Source organism: Gallus gallus, chromosome 3 (assembly GCF_016699485.2).
Source record: "Gallus gallus isolate bGalGal1 chromosome 3, bGalGal1.mat.broiler.GRCg7b, whole genome shotgun sequence".
In the NCBI taxonomy this organism is placed as follows: domain Eukaryota; kingdom Metazoa; phylum Chordata; class Aves; order Galliformes; family Phasianidae; genus Gallus; species Gallus gallus.
Genome location: NC_052534.1, coordinates 49,775,968 through 49,798,699, shown reverse-complemented (window position 1 = coordinate 49,798,699; position 22,732 = coordinate 49,775,968). Strand labels below are relative to the sequence as shown.

Here is a 22,732-nt window from a genome sequence, read left to right as displayed (position 1 = left end):
GAAAACTGAATCCAACTGGTGAAGCGTTACATGAACCTTATGGTAGATTAATGCAAATATGGATTTTTCTGATTGTTTAAGATAAAAACATTCATTTTTAATTTTTGTTCTTTTTTTTTTAATTTCATAAAGTATCTATTCAACAAAAAACACTAGTGCAGCAGAGAAAGAGGTTTTTTTTCTTGTTTTTTTTTCAAAGATCTACAAAATTTAAGATGGCAGTTTGGATGAACAATACTGGATTTCATTGCCTGTTCCTTTGTTGCACTCTGGAGCTAGAAATTCCACTTGTGAAGAATGACAGATATTTTTTTAAGATGACTTTGACCTTCTGGGCAGAACTAGAAATATTATAAAGTTGCTGAATTTCTATTTTAGATTAATTTGTTAAAAAAAATATGTTTTCTTTCAGGAATCCTGTGAAGAAAATGATAAATTGAGCTTAATTCATGAAATTTCACTGAGCAATAATTTTGTTATGGGTTTGTCACTCATTTTATGCAAGCAAACTAAATGTAATGCTGTCTTGAGAAACAGCCCTTCCTCCTCTGATTAGTCTCCCAGTTTCTCCAGTGAAATATATGGAACTGGAGATCCATCACCCCTGTCAACTGCCAGGAGGAAACAATCATCGCCACTGAATAATAAATGCAATAGATTTTTTTTTTTTTTTTTGCTACTCCAATCTCTTACTGGGTAATCATTTTCCTCCTTAGCCTATATATAAAGCAGACTCTAGCAGAGATTTAGGTAATATGGATGTTAACCTTCTTTTTACAAATGATCCATAGGGCAGCCTATGTTGCGTTAGATCATCAATAAGGCTAGTGGAAAGACCTACTTCTTCCTCATTTGCTTACAGAGAGCTACATCCTGTGTCAGGGTTTCTCTTATTGTGCAATTTTATGTTGGTTAAAGATGAAGTGACCCCTGTGTAGTATATTGGCAAAGGTGCAAAATCACTCTGCTTTGTAGCTTTTGCTTTAAGATAACTAATTCTTATTTGCTGTCCTTAATGCCACTTTTGTCACACTAAAGGAATTAGTGATTAAGTGTGACTGCATGATCTATTGATTCACTGAGAATATGTGTTATTTCCATGGACCCTAAAATAAAGCATTACTTTTTTTGAATTGAAGATAGGAAAGTTGGCCCATAAAAGATGGGAAAAAAATGGAGGTTCCAATACAACTGATGTGTTTTCTCACTGTTTTTCTTTGTCTGTTGTCATGGAGAAGTTGGAGAGACTGAGAGATCATGGTAGAATTAAGAAAAAAATAGGCAAGCTGGGAGAAGAATACATGATGATTAAACAGGAATCTAAGATTATTCATTCCTGGTTAAGCCTCAGGTCATCTCAAATAAGCACCAGATAAGCACAGGACTTTGCGATATGCTGTTCTGCTCTCTAATATATGCTGCAAGGATAACTGGTTAGAGAACACTCCAGCTCTTGTAAGTACTGATACCAGTGTTTTTTTGTGATATTGTTTCCGGATGCTGTAGCTTTACTCATTTTTAATTCACCTGTGAGAAGAGCTATCAAATCCTTCAAGAATAACATGAAAAAGGCTTTTGTTTGCTCTAAGGCTGCTTGTTAGCTTTGGGAGACTGCATTAGGAATGTTCCTAGCGTAGCTCTGCAGCGGCTCAGGTAGTTACCAGCTTTGCATAGCAACGTTGTGGCCGAGCATATTAAACCACGTATCACCTTATCTAGCGTTCATCATCTGGAGGTTTCAAAACCTTTCTGAAAAAATAAACAGGGTGAAAGTTTTTGTTCCCATGCTGGAGATAGAAAGGTTGAGATCAAGAGAAGTGAAGCGCTTTGTCCTTAGTCAACCAACCTGCTGGTGAAGGATTTGCTCTAAAATCCAGATCTTAGATTTCTGATGACCTCTTTCTCAGTCTCTGGTCTCCTGTTTTAATTTCATTTTCTGTTTGTTTACGTAGGATGAAATATGTACACTGCAAATGAGTAAATGTAATTTGATTATGTTATTTTTGCAGTGAGTAGGGTTTTCATGTATGGCAAGACCCTGGTGTATTTATGCGTTATGTTTTGGATAATCTGCCAAACTCATGTGATTTATTTACTTTTCTTTTTGAACTGTTATTGAACTCTTACTCGTGTAGGGAGAAATACAGTCTTTGTACTAAAAAAATATATGACAAAATAAAGAGGAGTAAAAAGTGATTTTCTTTTTCTTTTTCAGGAGTGCTTAGAATGTGCTAAAGGACAATCAAACTCCAGCCATGTATTTTTTATCACTGCATATTTGTAAATTTCCCTCATAGTAGCATTAAAATGCTGGAGTCCTAACTTTTATTTTTTTAACTTTGCATAGAATACAGTTCAGGCAAGAACATAGCAAAGAAGCTGCCTGTGGGTGTGAAACAGGAAGCACTAGCAGACAGACACATGTATAATAGAGTTACATTTGCTCTTGTTCAACTACACATACATCAATTCTAATTAACACGTTTTCTGCTTCAGCTACTAACAACCCCTCAGCAGCAAGCGAGTTATGTATTTCCATCCCGCACACACCACCAGCATCACCACCACGTCCTTCTCTAGCATCCCCCTCCCCTTTCTAGACAAATGTTGCAACACAATCTGATATTTCCTCTTTTCTTTCCTTCCTGCATTTCTTACAGGTTCCCTTGCGTCAGAAGGCAAAAAAGAAAAGTCAAGGTAATTAGAGATTTTTTTTCTATTCTCTTCCTCTTTTGTTATTTTCTTAGTATGTCTTGATCTTGAGAGGGTGAGGATTTAATACTGCTGCTCGGCTGGTAGAAGGCTGCTTTTTAACTCTACTGTTTCTTGAACCAATTCTGGGAAAAAAATGACAACGTGCTGTTTTTTTGGACGAAATCTTTGTGGTATGTTAATTGATTCAAAGCTGGAAATCGACGAGGTAGAATCAGGCAGATGCATGCACACACACCAGCGGTTTTCATGTACTTGGCATAATAGTTTTCTCTGCTGATTTAAATAGATGCATTGCTTTTCAGTGCAGCTGCGTGAAGAGGAATGTGTGCATGTTTCTCTTAAAAGGATCAAGGGGTATATATATATAATTTAGAAAAACTTGTATATGGTTACCTTAACATTAATTAGTATCTGCATTATCTATGGTTTACTATTTTTTTAATGCACATCAGAATGCCTTTTCAAATGCATGTGTGTTACTGTCACAGCTGTTACAAAACAGAATGACTTCTAAGTATATTTTAAGATATGCTTGGATGACTTGTTAAGATCACCAAATAAGGCTGGTACCTTTAATTGACAGCAGCATTTTCCCTGGTAATTTACTTTTAAACAAACATAACGCTGTATTTTTACCGGCACAGGGTTCTTTATAATGAGTCGACGGAGGATATCATGTAAAGAACTGGGGCAAGCTGATTGCCAAGGATGGCTCTACAAAAAGAAGGAAAAGGGAGCTTTTATTGGCAACAAATGGAAAAAGTTCTGGTGTGTGCTGAAGGAGTCGTCGCTGTATTGGTACAGCAGTCAGCTGGTGAGTACTGTGTCTACCCAGCTCTGAGAATGGACAAGAGGTATCTGCTAGGACCAAGACTGGGGTGCTGGGGTCACAGTTTAAATGCTTTGTTTCTCAGGCCTGACATCTAGGAAGTGTCTATTTGAATGTGAGACACTCAGAAAACTGTGTTTCTAGTACAGTGAGTATTTGAGAGATGTTAATTTGCAGCTTGCTCTGCCCTTTGAAAAACTGATCTTTGCAGGCACTGCTGGCATTTAAATCTGGAAAGGTTTTTCAGGGTCATGCAGTTTGTAGACACTTGCTACCAAAACTCAAAGCAGGAATGTTTCCTGACTTAACTAGCTTGATTTTCAGAAATCTATCTCCTGCTTCCATGCTGAGTTTCATTTGTCTATTTGTTGTTTTATTTTTTGCTTGTCTTTGTTTTGTTTGATTGTTACTGCTTTTGTTTGTTTGTTTCTCTGAGCTGGTAGGGTTGCAGGTATTTGCACTGGTGCTTTGTAGTGACTTTACATCTCATCTGACTGGTGTCTCACCCAGAACATTCTGATTAAAGGCTCTCTTGTTCTGCTGATTTTTAATGTCCTGCTCCTGAGTCAATGCTAAAATTCAAATATACAAGAAGAAACAGTATTTTGAACTAAAGGTCCAGCTTTTGGTTCAAGGGATGAGCATTCCTCAGGAAAGCTTGCATACATAGCATTTTTCTTCCTGCTAACACAGCCTGAACAGCTTACTCCACTTACAGTGTGAGTGGGAAATAGTATGAGACAAAGAACAATAGGCTCCAAATTTATGTAGTCAATCAAAGAAACTAGGAATTAAAAACTGAAAGGGGAAAAAAAGTCACAGTGAGAAACTCAGAGCAACTCTGGAGTTCCCTCTGTTGATGGCTGTGTTCTGCACCTGGCTGCAGCACTCAGAGCACTCTGCAGATGTATTTCATATGGGTTTCAGATGGGTTTTCAATGGAAAGTTATGGTTGAGTGTAAGACCCAGGGGGTCCTAGGGATTAGCTGATTTTATTCCAGGCTGTTTGCTAAGCTCAGCTTGCCTGAGCAGATATGGTGCCTTGTGTGCCCTAGGAAGATTCAGATATTGTTATTCATTTCACTTTCTTGCACTCTTACTCCTAAAAAAACCTCCTATCATATTGTAAGGATGAGCTGGCAGAGCCCAGAACTGAAGTGTGCAGAACGTTAGTGAGATGCTAACATCACTGGTTGAAAATGAGAAGATTCAGTGCAGGATTATGAACGGTCTTCAGATTTCCTAAATACAAAAAGGCTGCTCTGGAAATGAGGATGTCCTTGATTCCACAAAGGATGAAAGATTAAAGAAACCTGCATTAATCCTAGAGTGTTTTAACAAGTTAAACACTGTATGGATTTTTCCACAAGTTTATTCCTATAGCAGTAATTCCTATTTCACTACATATCTCATTCAAGGTACAAGTAAAGTAGAAAAAAAAATCTTTTCTCTGATGAAGAGTATTTCCTATTTTCCCTTTAGCTGCAACTTTATCATGATAAAAAGTTTGACAGACATTAAAAAAAATAAGTAGCATTTAAAATTGATATGAAATATTCTTTTGGGGGGTAAAGTGAAAGCAACTCTAATGTGGTGGTTTTTTTTTTTTTTTTTTTTTTTTTTTTTTTTTGTGTGTGTGTGTGTGTGTGGTGTTTCATAGTCTGAGCTTCCTTTCAAGCCCAAGTGCAATCGTAGCAGAAAGGTGAGCTGGCTGACTGGCAGGCCTGTTAGGCGTGAGAAATGTTGGGCTCGAAAGAAATGATTCTGAGGAGCAATCAAGATGGGAATAAATAAAATGATGAGACAATATACAGCAGTTGGTCCATTCTGGAGGAGAAAAGTGATAGAAGAAGAAGAGAGAGTGCAAAGTTCTCTTCCTCCTTTTCTTTTAGTAAACTCCTCTCAGGATACAGAGAAGCCAGGATTGTGTGAACCCCAGTGCTCCAAGGCTGCATTTGACACTTAGGTGAACTCATCCTTTTAGTCCATGCCTCCTTCCCTGTTGTTACTGACTGCCCAAAATAAACAAGGTTGAAGAGCAGGTGGCAGCCTCATTCCAAGCAGCTACATTCACTCTGAAAATCTCACGCAGCTACAAAGTACTTCTGATATCTCACCTATCACAGTACTTCTTGGAAGTGTGCTAGCTGGTAGCACCTCTTGCTTTCAACTTCTGCTGACTCTCGCACACTATTTTATGTTAAAAATCTAAAGGACAACTTAAAGTACAGCCTCTGCATAAATTTAGATTCAGGCGGCATTTGCAGAATCACAGTAACTGTGGGGTGCTGAAAGTAAGGGAGGTGTCCTTTGCTAAAATATACTTGCTTAAATTGATGAGATCAGAGCCATGCTTAGTACCACTGCAGGAGTTACATTTGAGAGGAATTTAACACACTGTGTTTTCAGAAATATTTTCCCCTCCAGATTTATGAAGGAAAAATAATGGTGACATTCTCACTGGCTTGTTTGCTACTTCTTTTTACTCCTGTGCCTGGCCTGCCTTTTGCACCTTCATCTTCAGTGGAGCTAATCCTTGGTCACAGCAGGGCAACCAACACAGCACACCTGGGTGTGTTGATAAAGGATCCTTACTTCTCACACACTTCCCATGGTGGGCCTCTCAGTCTGAAGTAAAAGGCAGTGATGGAGGATGGGGCTGAGGTCAAGTGAGCTGGGTTACGCTGACTACTCATAGCTCTGCCTGACCAGTTTCGTTCCTGTAAGAAACAGGAATGTTTTATTAGTGCCTGTGCAGAAACTGCAGTCAACCAGACACTGGCAACTGTAGCATAGCAACAGGGTGCTGGACCTAACCCTTTTTTTTTTTTTTTTTTTTTTTCTGATGGAGCTGGAGAAAATAAGGAGTGGGTGGAATTTTTAACTGAATGCGTGCTATTGCAGGTTTGGGTGGGTAACCTCAGCTGACATCATGTTCTTGGTGAAGTCTGTCTTGAGGCGGTCTCTGAAACTCTTGAAGTTTCTGTTGCCTGGGTTTAATCTGCCTTCGGTTCACACTGGTTCTGGATCTTCCATATTAGGCAGAGCAGAGGAGTCAATATAGGGCACTTTGGGTAACATTTGCTGACAGTAGCTCTTTCAGATTAACGTTACATTAAAAAAAAAAAAAAAAAAAAAAGCCACAGCCCAAACGTAAAAATAATAAAATGCTGAGAAGGGCCAGAAATCAGAAACTAGGGTCAACCTTCTCATCTACTGAAAGGAAAGTAGAAAGTAGAGCATATAGAAAAATCCAAACGATCTTTTCAGGGTCTATCTGAAGTACTGAGATTCATGAAGTTAGGGCACCTGTAGGCTCACTCAGCAGAGCTGGGCAGACTGCTCTGAAACATATTCCCACACAAACTTGCTCTTTTTATGATGCACAGATGTCATATGAGATAGATAAGCCCATACTGTCATTTATTTGGAGTGTGGATATTCCCACAGTCTGGGCAAGGAAAGCTGTATAGTGTAGGAGAAAACAAGGAAGGGCTCATTTTGCAAGGGAGATATAGAAAAACATCAGAAAATGAATTTGAGCAGTCAGACTTTCTGGATGCATTCAGGAAAACCAGACTCCTTGGAGAGCTGCTTTCTTAGTGTTTGCTTCCCTTTTTTCACTACTGCTCTCCATAGTCATATGTCTTGAAAATGGGTTTAAAAAGGATGGTGTGTGATTCTGTCCAACCTTCAGTGGTTTTAGTTCTTTCCTGTTGACTCATAATGAAAACCTTGAAGGAATCGGTACTTCTGCATATAAAGAGGGACGAAGGGTGAAGTTTAGCCAATATAATCCTGTGTTCCTGGCTGATCTTGTCCTTGTTGCAGCTACCTGAATAATGCTGGCTGGAAAGGGAAAGGGGACCGGACTCCTCTGCTCTATGTGCCTCTAGGACAGTTTGACTGGTTTTCCAATTGAGGTTGAACACAGTTTTGCAGGATGTGTTAATGATGGTTGTCATGGGGATACAACTGAAAAGAAATATAAATATGAATTCAAAGGGTTGCAGGCTGTGATCTACTGTCACTACTCCTCTTTGTTTTTTTCCCTGCATTCACTGCCTTTAAATTGGTCCCTGCTCACAGAGCTTTGCCAGGAACTGTATAATTGCAATCTTTAAAAACAGGAACCTTTCACCTTTGAGTCACAGTAACTGCTTGCATGCGTGATACAAAGCCATTGATGTCAGCTGATAGTGCTGAGAGCTTTGTGGACTTCTGATCCAATACATTACGCAAATTATTCACAGCTCTGTAGGTTGTCTCACTTGGCAGAGAAAAAAAAAAGACTAAATATGCTTGAGGACTGTACTGTTCCTCCAACCATGAGCTCTTCTGTAGGCAGTGTTGAAACACTGTGACGAAACCATTAGGAGAACCTTGAATTGCAGATCAGAGCTGTTCTGCAATAACTAGAGATATTCACTTTTCAGCACTATTTATTTTTTGAAATGTTATGCATCTTTACATTCACTTCAAATATTGAATAAGATCTATTAAATGATTTACCAAACCTCATAAATAAACATGCATACAATATATTTAGAAGCAAAATAAAAGTGTCATTTGCATTTTTCACTGGGTTCCTTCATTATGTTTCATTAATACAGGTTTTTTTTGTTTGTTTGTTTGGGTTTTTTTTTTTTTTTTTTTAGTACTGAAGAAGTGTGGGTTTTTCCCTCTTTCTGTCCCAAGAATTTACAAAGGCAGTTTTTATTGCAGAAATTTTGTTTTCTACAGTGGAGCACAGCAAAAAGTCTAGCTTTGTATGTTATGCAAATGTGTAAAAAACAAACAGCAACAACACAACATGTAACAACTTATTCTTTTTAACATCCCGATAGAATAGCAAACAAGTCAATTTTTTTTTTTTTTATCTGAACTTTTAGGGTTTTTTTACAGCATGCTTGGCTGAGATGTGTGAGTTAAATACAGCATACTTAAAATCGCATTAAAGATAACATTTCAGATAAAAGTAAATATTTAAGACTTCTCTGCACTTTCAGTGTTTTAAAAAGTTCCGTCTATCCCAAAGATGATCAAGAAGATGATTTCCTAATGTTTGTTAGAAATTTTATTTTCTGACTGTAATGACACCTAAGGAAAAAAAAAAAAACATAACACATTGTTTTTTTCCTCTCCTTCCTTTTGTCTGATAATAATGGACCTACATATCCATCAAACAGCTGTTTTCTATTACAAAGATGACACACCTGAGGTGCAACCAGTAGTAAAAAAAAGAAGTGTTCCTACAGTTCATGCTGTTATCTTTCTTTCTCTCATACATAAAATGAAACATGAAAATTTTCTTATAAATAAATGTGAAATCATGGATATAATTAACACAAAGCCAAAATGCGATGTGCTAAACATCATCTATTTTTTGCCACTGGAACATGCTAGATGCTACATAAGAATGGAAATTTCTCTGTAGTAACACTGGCATATGAAATCAAAGCCTACAGGTCTATTTCCATGAAAAATTTAGAAAGTATTCTTCTAAATTAGATGCTCATTACTGTGTCAGTGATTCAAGTCCAAGTCCCATCTCTGCATGAGTGGGAGCATGCCAGGTGTGTCACCAGATTGAGTTACTCAGTGCAACTGATTTAATGGCCCGATACGTAATCTGAACGCTCTAATTCTTGTATATAGTACTTATCTATTGTGTGGACTTATTCTCCTCATGAGTGTCTGTGCAGAATCCTGGTGCAGGCTAAACTACTCACTGGTGAAGATGTAAAATAATAAATCTCTGTTATGAATATTTAATGAAGGTAAACTAGATGAATGATTGTTATATTGTGATTTACCTTATGGAAAAGAACAGATACACAGAAGTAATAGGAAGCCACCCAGTGTAACATCCCTTCTGTATCGATATTTAACTTCTTAGAGATTAATACTTTCAAGAGTTAAAAATCAAAGACTTGTCTTGATGAGCATCCTTTTATAGTCTTTTCATATTCATGCATAATCTAACTTCAGTAGCTGTCAGTCGTCTCCATTTATTCTCTGTCTTTGTAATTGTTGTGTATATTTTACCTCTGTTAACTCAGTGTACATTTTCAGAATTGTAATGTGGCCAGGGATAAAGGCTGGGAGCAGTTAAGAACTATTTAGGAGTGAAAATTTTCTGTATTTTAAAATGTACTTCTTTTGCTGTTGTTTGTTTGTTTAATGTCAGTATATACTGCAGAATTTTGTCTATGTAATTGCCCCTCTTAGGAGCAGTCCTTGTCTCTTGTGGCTGATTAGGTGAATGTAGATAGATGTAGTAAAAGAGAATATTTCAGCTGTAGGCAGCAAGAATATGGATTTGAGGCCTACGAATAGCTTCAGGATTGATGATGCTGCTCGGACAGAGTCCAGCTGACGGGGACCAGAGGTGCTACTGTTTCATTCTCCATATGTTCACAATGCTTGGCTGGTCTCTTTGTTGAACCATATCGTGTGATTATGGATTGCTGCAAAGGAGTTGGGTTTCTCTAACTGTTGCTTTTAGTCCTGGTTTGATCAAAACCTAGATTTTGACCTTCGCGGTTTCAGACTCTGGGCTAGACTTACAGCCTAATCATATGTCTTAGATAAGAGTGCTCTAGATTAACAAACAAACAAACAAAAAATGCCCTGTGGTCAGGAAGAGGGCCAATCTACCTCAGAATTGTTACATGAATTGAAGATTCTCCCTTCTTCAGATTATTTGATATTTGGAGGTGTACAACAAATTCTATTCTCACACTCTTACACAGACAAGAGTGCTGCCTTTCTAGTACACAGGACTTGCATGAAGGGTAGCTGTTGTAGGAACAGTTCTTTTCTTCAAATATCAGCTAAACGTAGGGTGATAATGTATCCCCATGGTGATGAGAAAGTATTTTTATAGTATAAAAAGCTAAAAAAAAGTTAAAAACAAGCACTTGCATGTTAAATAAAATTAAGCATTTGAGTCTGGTAGTTTACCAATTGGTTGATCTGACTTTGTTTATTTACTGCAGGCCGAAAAAGCAGAAGGATTCATCAGACTTCCAGACTTCAGTGTGGACAGAGCAACGGAGTGCAAAAAAAAGCAGTAAGTTTATCTCTTAGCACAGGTTTTGCATGATTTTTTTATGCTGATGCAAAGTACAGTATTTCAGTAGTGCCTGACAGTGAAACTGTGGGGAGCTCTTCTGTGTTGTATAAATAATGAGATGTTGAATGTATTGCTGAAAAAAAACCAACACATATAACAAACACATTTGTGAAAATTCTCTGGCAGATGTGCTCTACTAAAACTGCAATCAAAAAGTAAAACATTTTGCAATTTTATTATTATTGTTTTCTTCTTTGTTCGCTGCTCATTAATAAATGACAATCTGTCTTAGATGCCTTCTCTTGGGTGGAGAGTTCAACAGTGATTCAAGTAATGATGCTTAGATTTCAGTGGAGACTCTTTGTTAGACTGCCGTGGCACAGCTTTGGGCTGTGCTTGAAGTCTCAGTTTGTGCAGAGAATGAAAACTTTGTTTAGCAGTGAATGCAACTAAAACTATTCCCTCCAAACTCCATGTGCAACACTGACTTCCAGCTGCTTCAAGAGTTTGGAGGAGTGTTGCTGCTCTCCAAAGCCTTTTTTGTACTGGTCACATGCTGTGCTGAGCTGTATGTGTTCCTGAGATTAAATGAGACCCCAAGGAAAGGGGTCAACAATTTTGAATACTAGGAGCTCCATTTTGTTTTGTCAGAAGGAAGATGGTTGAATCATAAAAGAGCACCAGGAGAAATTGTTTTCCTTCACTTCTGTAGCTGCTGGTTCTCTGTGACTGAGATGAAAATACATTTGTTACTTTCTGGGTATGGAGTAAGTTAGGAGAGGACTGTGAGGACTGATCTGGGCTGCTTGGTCAGTTGAGGCCTTGCCAAACAGTGTGTACTTCCACAGAAGAGTGTCACGTCACAAGGAACATACAAAAAAACTATGCAGTCTCAGAACCAGAGACAACATCTTACAAGGAAAATGACTGGAAAGTCGTACTGATGGCTATTCCACTAAAGCATGGTCTGATGCTGAGACAAATGGGTGTTACAAATGGGTATGGCACATGTAATTCAAAAGCAGTGTTGTCTTAAGGGATATTATCTACAGTTGGAACAGATCATGCCCTGCTGGAAATGTGTCGGTGAAAATAAGAAACGCTAAAGACTTTTCTTTCATTTTACACTGCTAAAATGTTTCAGTTGGCTAGCTCCTTTTCCACCATCCTTCATCATCCTCTGTTACCTTGCTGATTGTTTTTTTTTTTTTTTTTTTTTTATGTGGATGCAATAGGAAGTCAGAGATCACTAACTTTGTGTGCTGCAATAAGTAATTGATTATATTAATTTTCAGTTGCTTAAGGTATCCCATATCTCTGTGGATCCTGTTGTCTTTCACTCAAGAGAGCTACTCTTGCACTTCAGTAGAAGCTTGAGTGTAGTGGCAAAAAGATACAGGAACTAAGGGTTGGGTTCCTGGGATATAGGAATTTTGATTCCCAAAGGAAATCAATCCTGCTTTTTAAAGTTTATTTATTTAACTTATTCCCCCTAACACATCTCTTATGACCGTCAAGGTACTCTTCTAAGTATGTTCAGTAGCTCGTGAACTACAAAGCAGTTGATATCACGAGTAAATTTCCTTTTTTTCTTTCTCCCTTTCTTGGAGAAGTCAGCATCAAAATACAGTATGTTAGAACAACATAAAAGAGGTGTATGTTGGTCAATATTTAAGGTAAAAATGCTTTTTTCTGAGTTGGTGCTTCCTTCTCAAGGCAGCTTTAAAAACGAGCACATGGGATCAGACCAAAGCAGTCCAACCTGGTATTCTGCCTTCTGAATTGGCCCAAAGCAGGTGTTACAGTGTTATTTCCTTAAAATGCTCCTCCATACTCAAAAAAAATTTACCAATTACAAGCTTTCTGAGTCAGAAGTAGGTTAGTGTATTTATTAACCTTTGGTAATTTCCACCAGTTTGAATTCACTAAGGCTGATTTAACTGCATTCATATGAGAAGGATCCAAGTCAATACCTCCATTTTGATTTTTTCCACCTAATTGCTTCTTTGATGACTCCTAGAACCTGTAATGGAAAAAAACAGCAAAGTGTCAGTCCCTATTTAGCTGCTGTATGCCATGAGTGACATTATTGTATCATACCTTTTTACCATTAGTCCTACATGCTGTGGGTTCTTAGCTTGATTAGTCATGCGCAGAATATACCCTGTACCTTGGGTCATCCTTGGCACTTGTCCTGAACCTTTCTCAAGTTTATTTTATTTTTGAGTTGGAATACATATATTCAAGGTATTGGCACACAACGGAACTATGGAGTGGTATAATGGAAGCCTTTGTTTTATTCCTTATTCCTTCATTTTTTATTCATGCATTTCATACTGAATACTACGTGGACTAGAAAATGAGCTAAAAATAACCTTGAATTTTAAGGAAGTAACTGTACGGATGGATAAGCTGATCTGGATTAATATAGTGGAATGAATAAATATTTTAAATATTAAAATCATTCATTCAGATACTTTTTCTTATGTAAAGAAGTTTTCTTCATCTCTCTTTTATTTTTTTTTCCTTCAAGTGCTATTAAGATCAGCCACCCACAGATCAAGACATTCTACTTTGCAGCAGAAAATGTTCTGGAAATGAACACGTGAGTAGAGAGTGACTGGCCCTGTTTCATCCTCTCTCACATCTGAAAACACTTTAAAAGTTCGTTCTCTCACTATTGAGCAGTTGTTGATGAAGTTCTTCAGGGTATATTTTTTTCCACATCACTAAATAGAAGGAATAAACTACTATTTGTTCACTAATAGAGTTGAAACCACTATCTGATAATTAGTATAATTTTGTTACCAGACTGCAAATATCTGAAGGAATTCCTTTCCACTAAATAAGTGCAAAGGTTTTCTAGCAAGTTCACCTTCTTGGAAGAAGCAAGGGAAGAGAGGAAAGAGAGGAAAAGATTTACTTAGCTTTGTTCCAGAAATGATCTAGTGCTTGAATATAATATTGCTTGCTTTCAGAATAGCATGCCAGTTAACAAGGATAGTTAGAAAGATATATATATATTTTATTTTAATTAAACATTTACTTCACTGCCAAACTATGTTGCAGTTAAGCAATCTTTATGCCACATTAGACATTTTCTTTCCACAAATGTCTTTAGGAACAACAATTCGCGCATGTAGGTATTTTAATGAGCACAGTAAAAATGGGTACTTAATACTGCCATTTTAGGAACTACTGAGTTATTAGATTTGGATATTACTTGCATTTGATCCAGTTTTGACTGGTTTGTATACATCTCAAATCGTCTTTGTATTTATTACTTCAGAACATTGTCTGTTCACAATGCTATTTCATTAAATGGTCCAAAAACAGATACAAATCAGTATAGTTGAAGTAGGAAGACAGATATATAGGGCCAGATTTTAATCTTGGCTGTACTGGTGACCTTTGTGAGATTCTTCATAAAGAGTTGACTGTTCATCTTGGAGACCTCATAGGTCTTCAGAACAACGGAAAGGAAAAATGTTGAGAGAATGTGTGAGAACTTCTGAAATAAATTCAGAGACAGAAAAGAACTGTACCACAGTAGTGTATGTACATATCTATTCAGAAATCTGGACTGTATAGATACATACATGTAAATATAGATGTAAGAACCTATTGCCCTTTGCAACTTGGAGAAGCCCAGAGCTTGCAGTTGGGGAAATGACTGTCTATTTTTGTATGGTTGCATTTCCTACCAGAGTTCCCCCACACCAGTGAGGGGAAGGTGGGCTGAGGAAGACTGAAAATGGCCAGAAACACTTGTGTAGAGAAACTGACTGAGAGAGAAGGATAGATGTAGGGAGGAAAAAAAAAATAGTAGAGCTATGGAGGACATGTGAACATTAACAGCTAGTTTGGAGCCCAGCTGGAAATCATCAGGGTCTTAATGACATTTTGGAAATGTTTAGTCTCATGTAAGTGAGTGATTGAAATCTACACAGGTGTCTCCTCTCTTATGCCCCAGAATGATTTTCTTCAAACTCCACTTCTAGAGTAAATTTCATATTGGCTGAAAGCTAAGTAGCCTAGCACTGGAGCAGCTTGTACTATACTGTACTACTCCTAATTCCTCACTGTTGTAACTGATGATGTTTTCCTTGGCAAAGTATGAAATACATGGATTTAATACATAAAGTACATGCATACTCACGCATATGTCAAAACAGACTAAAAGACATCTGTTCGCTTGGCTCCATTCCCACGCATACGTATGTATGTGAGTGGTTCCACTGAAGTTACTGGGGCATTCTCGTATGTTGAGTTACTTGTGTACTTAAATACTTGGTAGATCATAACCTTTTGCAACTCTCCATGCATATATATATATTAAGACACAGTGACTTCATTAATTTCGTAATTTACTTCATTAATTCAGCATTTATTTGTCATAGTAATGCAAATATGAAAAGCAAATTTGTTCTTGTAGATCTTACCTGGTTAAATGCACAAAATTACTTGTGGTCTGTCTTACCTTGCTCTTACTGAAATCTTGTATTAACAGCATTTTTATTTTAGATTTGTTTTAGTTTAGATTAAAAAAAAAACATTCTCTTAAAATGTTTCTGTTAGAAGACAGTAATTAATCCATTTTTACAGAGATTGCACATTTTTTTCCTGAAATTTTTATGTAGCTCTATTGTTTATATCAGAGTCTAAAAATCCAGTTACATTACAATTGTTCTAACTAGGAATTTTTTTAATATCCCAGTACTTCAGTAAAATCAAGATCCAGCACCGTATTTTCTCCAAGTTATGAATTTTAATTGCTGTCCTTCTTACATTCCCTATTTAGGCCTTGAGTTTTAATCTTAAAGACTTGAGCTTTTTTAATTGTTGGCTTCTTAAAATGTGAATAGTTCCAAATGACTTAAAAGCAAACACAGTGCACAAAAGGTATTGTTATCAAGGACAGCTGACATCATTTTCTATGGCTCCTTTGCCTTTTGCATCACATTTGGTGAAAGATAAATAAGTCACTGATATTGTGTTATAACACTAATCGTTTTCCTTTACCTTCCAGAAGTGCAGCTTTTCGGTCTTCAGTAGTATTTTTTTCTAGACATGAGAAGGAAAAAATGTCCCATGAAACTAGTCCTGCTCATCAGGTCCAGTCTGAGAAGAACACAAGGGCTGTAAAACAGAACTACACAGATTGCTGTAGTATTTGATTGACAAAAATCCATATTTAGAAAAAGAAAGTTCTTGACAGTCTATTACATATTACAAGGTGGGCCTGTGAGATGCTCCGTGCATTTCTCCTATTGACAACTTAATCCTACACAGTTGTTAAAAGGAATGGGAATGTTAGTAAACAGGTCATAGGTGTTTTCCTAGAAAATACTGTGATATAGAAGGAAACTCTAACATTCAGACTTTGTGTTAATGAATATACATGTTGAAAGAGGAGAAATAGTCAAAACAGCATGTAAATATCGCTAATAACATATCCTCCCTGCTTCAAACACAGGTGGCTGAGCAAGTTGGGGATGGCTATAGATCCTCAGGCACCCAATGGGAAGAGCGAAGAAGGTATGTTTCTAATGATAGTTTTTGTGTCTAACCAGATGATGTCCTTCACAGTTTTTGATGGGCCAAATCTTTGTCAGATCTTTTCATTAACTGTCACCTTGAGTCTGTCTGGTTACAGAGCCCAGCAGCACCACACTGACACAGCACAAAGGAGCTTATAGAAACACTGGTGAGATACAGTATCGCTGAAAGGGGCCCCCTGATCTTTTGAGCTGTATTGACTGAGTTGAGAGTTATAAAACCTGACTTAAAATGAGAGAGCCAAAAATATTAATAAAAGCAAAATATGACACAGATATTTTGTCACAGGTGCTCCAGGATCTGTCATGAGAGGGTTTCAGAAACACACTGACATATTTGTGTGGATGTGCCCTTGCAGAGGTACTGCTGTTACACAGCCACTTTTCTTCTCCCCACAACCTGATAATCCCCTCTGTGTCACACACACGGTAACTCTTCAGGATCATAGAATCATAGAATCACTCAGGTTGGAAAAGACCTTACAGATCAAGTCCAACCAACCTAACCATACTACCCTAACAACCCTCTGCAAAATAGAATCAAAATTACTCAGGATGCTCTTTAGTGTATCAGAAACAGCTGTTACCAAGAGTTCCTCAAGAACACATCATTCACAGAGCCTTAGAATTTGATATGGGCTATAGTGTAGCCATTCTCAGTCCTCAATGGTAAGATGTGCCAGCACATACTTTCAGTAAACAGAACTACAGCCTTACTGTTAAAAATCCTATGGTTCTCCAAGCCATACTGAGATAAAGTTTCGTTTTGTTAACATCTTAGGAACTTCTCTCCAAGGTATAAATTTTTTTTTCTCTCACAACTTGTTTTTTCTCCTCACATTATGATTATTATAACCCTAAAATTACATGCATGCCAACGTTAATTTAATTAGAAGATACAGTAATTACATCTGATTGGATAATATTATGGGTCTGAATGGCTGGTGTGTGCTGGGAGATTTCACAGAGGGAAGCGATCTTTTCCAGTGGTTACAGCCAGGCCCTGGGAACAGAATGCATAACTTGTGACCTCTCCTTCTTGTGTGTGTCTCATTTTATCAATGATTAGCACTTCATGTAATCCACTGTTAAAAAAAAAAAAGCAGCTGAGAAGTGCTGAAAGATATCTCCCTCTGCTACACATGTAATTGAATAATATGACTGCCTCTCTGCCACCTGTCAAGAGATTCTGGGGCTCTGTCACCCTGTTTTTTTTTTACTTATGGTATGTATAGTTTGAGAGTACTGTATCTACTTTTATTGCTAGTTCTGCAACTGTTCCGCTGTGTCATGTGGTATGCCAAGTTACAGTGTGGTGACATAAGTCTCCTGAACGTGTCCTATGGTTTCCAAAGCATCATGTGAGCAATCTTATTTTTTCCAGAATTGTAGCCAAAACTCCAATGCCTGTTGCCAGCTCCAGGAGAATTTACTGGTTACAGAGATTAAGAGGCAGCATCTGCTACATGCAACAGGTCTCTGCAAGTTCTGTCGCAGATGGTGTAGCATTTCGTTTAAATGCTGTGAAGGGAGGGAGAAAGAACCGCTTTAGTAGTAAAGCTATCTAGAGCAGCGACACCTAGTGTTGTCAACTATGTCAAGTTTAAAAAAAAAAAAAAAGAAGAAAATGTTGCTGTGAAGCAGCAGAGAATTATCAAGAGTGGGTTAATTTTCAGCATAGGAGACACTAGCATCTTATAGTCCACAACATTCTACGTGGGGAACTTTGGTGAGCACAGCACTGTGAGGAATAAATGAGTTTTGGTTTAACACTTTGTATTTGCTCATTTTCCATGTCTGTCTCAGAATGCTATAGTGAAAGTGAACATGATGACCCAGAAATAACAGACACACCACCTCACCCATACGCAGCCCAGCCACCGCCTCCTCACTTGGTAAGTATTACCATAATTAGCTTTTACTTGCTTGATGGCCGAAACAAATCACTCTCCAGACGGTGGGATACCAGTTAGACTAGAGGCTTTCTCTCTGTGTGCCTGTGAGATATAGATGCACTAGCTGTTTCCTCTCACCTCTGCCCTGTGATGGTTCATGAAAGTATTGTAGCCCACGCTGCCTCACACTGGCAAGAATACCTCCTTCAGAGGAAGGCGTATTTGCTTTGTTTGAGAGTGGAAGGTGTTACTCTGCTTCATAAGTGTGTTGTGTCTTTTCTTTATGAGGTTTTTAACATGCTGCTGTAACCTAGTCTTCACAATACTTATATTTCTTAATTCAATTCAAAATCTTTTGTTTTGTGATGCTGGTAGCATCATACAACAGATTTACATAATTGAGTGAGCTGTTCTTTAGAAGGCTGAATTTGAAAATGCTTTTGTGTCATAGAGGAGAGGTGAAAGGCAAGAGGTGTCTTCTAACAGACATTAAGTCAGCTCTTCCCTTCTATACCTCTGAAAAAGAGATTAGAAAAAAGAAAATAATTATACTCCCAAAATCTGTGCTGTCCTTGTGCCTTGTTGTGGAGCATGCCCAGAATATTGCCTACTTCCTAGATTTTTTACATAAATTAGAATAATTAGCACGAACCCTTTTGTGTGTTATTGCTAGTTATTGCTCTATTAGTCTTGTCTTACTATGGATGCTCTTCACAGTGATCTCATCTCTTCTCATATGAGCTTCAAGGTACAAGGTTTACCTAATTCTATATTAGGACATGAGTAATTTAGTTTGGGATGGTAATACAGCTGAAATGAAGAATCCTGAGTTCAAGCCTTTCCCTCTCCCAGTTGAAAGTTAAATCTAGGCATATTCAGTATTGTATTTGTTACCAAATGATCTTATTGCATCTCATGGATGAACAAAAAATGCAGCAGCTACTTTGTTGATGTAGTAGAGGTTCTTGCACTGGTATCTTAAAATGGCATCCAGTGGTTTGGGTGGTCATGTGGTCAGTGAAGAAAGAGTAAATCTGAAAAACACAGATGAGCTGGAGAAGCTTGCATGAACACAGTCAATAATAAATGCACAGATCTGACTGTCTGGCAATCGTTACACATCACATAAATCACATAATCACATAAAGCTTGGGGTCTATGTCATGCTGTCATCTATTTGCCCCCATCTGTTTCTGTCAGAGAAGTCAGTCTTCGCTTCTCTCCTTAAACAGTTGTGCAGCATGAATCACTGTAAAACAGTCCACCTGGCACTCAGAGGATGCTCTATATAATAGGATTCTTTATTACCCGTATTAACTGAAAGTTAAATGTGGCCAACTGGCTATAAATATTGGAGAATACAGGAAACTTGACAATGTATTTCCAAGAGTTATTCTGGGCTGAGGGCTGATAATGAAGCATCTTCAAATTTATACCTCAATGGCTTGTTTTCAGGAGACAGTAGATGTCTTTCCCATCTGCTCACCTCAAAGTGAACACAGGCATTTTTCTAGATGATGAGTTTTAAGCAGGTGCTATTTTTCAGTTTGCTGTTTTTCTGGCTTCCTGCTACTTGTCAGCCTGTAGCTGCAGAGGTTCTCTGGTTGACTTCCTCCTGTATGCTCCTTTTGAGAGCTGCCCTCAATGTTTTAGCATGGGACATGTGGGAGGCAGGCAACAGTGCAGGTGCTTGAGGGGTGCCATTTCCTCAGCCCTTCCTCTTGGAGGTCATCTTCTCTCCAGTCACTATGTCTAGCTGCTGATTTCCCTTCTCCTCACCCCTATGGATGAATGTTGGTAGTATCTCCTTAGCAAATCAGTCAAATTTTCACCCCAAGGAATGAAAACTAGAAAGAGCTCCAGCTGCCACTGGTCTGCTCTATGCTGTGAAGGTATAACTCATTTGGAAACTCAGCTTGAATCTTTTCAGTTTGCTACTGGCAGACACATCTATGCTGGAAACTCAGACTGAAATATCTTTTTTTTTTTTTTTTTTTTTTTTTTAACTTATAATTCTGCCTTCCAAATGCCAAAGGCATTTTGCAAAATAGGAACTAGGAGCTATGGACATTTTGGAAAATCAAATCAAATCTATGATGTCTTAAGTAGAAGGGCCTCCACTGAGATCAACTCCAGCTTGGAAGCTGTTAGTCTGGAACAGCCACCCAGGTGCAGATTCTGTTACGATTTAGGGCAGTAAACAGTTTGCTGTACTTCCTGAAAAAAAAGCTTCAGCTGCTATTCAGTTCTCTGCTGATAAAAAGTGTTTTGAAACTTTAAGAGTGAAAGTAGTGATTATGAGCTTTCTAGTTTTATGAGTATTTGTGGGTATTGTGAAAGAAAAAAGCAAGGGAAGAACAAAAAAATTTTAAGATCTGTAGGACAAAAGCTTAACTGCTCACCTGTGCTAATTTCTCTGCATGTGAATGGCTGAAAAATCAGCAGCTCTATTGAGATTATAGATTGCAGCAATTCCAAAATAGCAGTTGAGATGTTTCATGGTGATAGTTTTTTTTCTCTAAATAAATGCCTAGAGACATATTGATCTGCAGTGGAATACTTATGATCTGCCAGCTAAGGCATCTGCTTTTGAAAGTGTTCCCATGTAGAGATTTATTATTACACGTATGATTACAGAACTTCCAAAGGAATGACTCTGTCACTTAGGTAAACATTTGTCATGCCAAGAAAAACATGTATCCACAGCGTGTGTCGAAAAAGGGAAATATGTTGTGGTAGTCTGCTTTATTCTTTCTTAGGTTTTATTTATTTATTTATTTATTTAACAACAAAAAGAAAAAAAGAAAAGAAAACAAAAATATGTAGCAGAAACAAGAAATTCCATTAATTGAGGCAGTTTTCATTTCAGCGTCACTTTCTTTTGCATGTAAGAATGCCAGAAAAAATAGAGGTGAGATCTCACATCATCCTCTTAAAACTTTAAATAACTGAAATTAGACAGACTATCAGCACCCTATGAACGCCAGCTTTTAATTTTTTTGTCTATTTGACTGTATGAATGCTCTATGTGATGCTCAGGGACATGATTAAGCAGTGGGTTGTTAGGTTGCGATTGGACTTGATGATCTTTAGGGTCTTTTCCAGCTGAGAAATTCTATGATTCTGTGATTCAACAACTTGTCTTTTCAATATGAACTCTTGGATAGATGAACAGGTCACCTGTGCTCACAAGGGCATTTTTGTTACTCATACATGTAGTTCAAGAAAACGCCTTTGTGCCCATTGCTTTAGGGTGAGTACGTGAAGATTTCCTTTTTAAAATGAAACATGCAACTAAAACACAGTGTTGCACTTACTGTAATAGGGATTTAAATAAGATCTAGTCCTGCAGAGTTTACAACAGTCTGGAAGAGTAACTTTGAAAATTTAGAGAAATGAAGAAAGTGCTGCAAACAAATGGTGAGCAGCAGTCAACTCCATAAAGTGATTAATAGCTACATGAGACTACAAGATTAGAAACACAGGGAAATGATCTTGCATTTCCTTATGTAGAAAGGAAGTAGTATACATCACAGCAACACTAAATTGCAGAAGTTTTTATAGCATAATTTTAAAAAAAAGTCACTCTTGGTTTATTTTATATGAATACATATTATTTCTAATTTACCAGTGGATTATTGATAGATATTCCAGGCTTGCTCCCTCATTGTTTGTGGGTTTGTTTGGGTTGTTTGTGAACTTGTTTGGGTTCCCCTAGCAACACCATTTTGCTAATTATCAATACTTCCAGTTTAGTTATCATCTATTTTAGTACTTACAGAGCTTTATCCTGCATACGCATGGAGAACATAAAACTGGCAGAGCTGTGGTCCATCAAGTTTTGTATACTGATTCTGAGTCTGGCTAGTAGAGAATGATCTGCAGGAAGAATAAATTTCTAAACTAGCAGATAGAAGATATTTGGCTTTTGTATTATACCTCCTTGTGGTTTCCACTAAGGGTTGCAGTCTGAATCTTCATCTCCTTATGCCTTCAATTGTTTTATTTGTTAATTGGCCATCTTCTAGCTAATTTGTGCAAATATTTATGTGCTTGTCCATGTGTTACTTATGCAGTTGACTATCTTGGCTTATATGCTAGCGGTTTTTGGTAGCTAGAAAGCAGAGTAATGCTAGTTCTTGTTGATTTCCCTGAACAGATAATAGTACAAATCAACCAATGTAAATGTATGCTGTAGGTGGAGTTGTTAGCTTATAAGCTTTGTAAGCAAAGATATACTTGACTGTTTAGGAAACTTCATATTTCTCAAAACTCTTTTTCTTCTCTAACTTTTCCTTATGTGGAATCATACATCTATTATACCCTCTCTCATTTACTGTCTTGTTCCTGCAGGTGACAGTTAGCTGTCTCTGAGCCCTCATTAGTTGTGAGGCAGGGTGATGAGTACAACATGGAGAACCCTAAGATGCGCTTAATTTTGATGCTAGTGAAATCTGGATTCCTTTTCAGATTCATTTCCTCAAATACAAATCTTGGCAGGTGAATGAGCAACACAAATCTTGTACCATTCCAATTCTTATGCCATCTGCTCTATGGCTGCCTGTTTTTTTCTTTTAGCCATTACTTATCCGCCTTCTTGGCAAATGTTTAGTCCCTAGAATGAATGAGGTGAAATGATTTTGGTTGCTGACGCCAT

At 37.6% G+C, this 22,732-nt stretch overlaps 1 protein-coding gene across 5 annotated transcripts in view; it reads left to right on the top strand.

Annotated features, from left to right (window-relative positions):
* Window positions 1-22,732, top strand: part of IPCEF1 (interaction protein for cytohesin exchange factors 1) — a 68,994-nt gene that overhangs the window by 21,848 nt on the left and 24,414 nt on the right. For 3 of the 5 annotated variants that reach the window (XM_015284254.4, XM_046939252.1, XM_419684.8), the window contains 6 exons: window positions 2,661-2,697; window positions 3,360-3,529; window positions 10,546-10,619; window positions 13,156-13,227; window positions 16,099-16,160; window positions 17,987-18,075. In XM_015284254.4, the coding sequence (XP_015139740.1) occupies window positions 2,661-2,697; window positions 3,360-3,529; window positions 10,546-10,619; window positions 13,156-13,227; window positions 16,099-16,160; window positions 17,987-18,075 (504 nt within the window). Of the gene's footprint in view, window positions 1-1,240; window positions 1,456-2,598; window positions 2,886-3,359; window positions 3,530-10,545; window positions 10,620-13,155; window positions 13,228-16,098; window positions 16,161-17,986; window positions 18,076-22,732 lie in introns of those variants that run through there. The other 2 variants (XM_015284256.4, XM_015284255.4) reach the window with 2 other exon arrangements.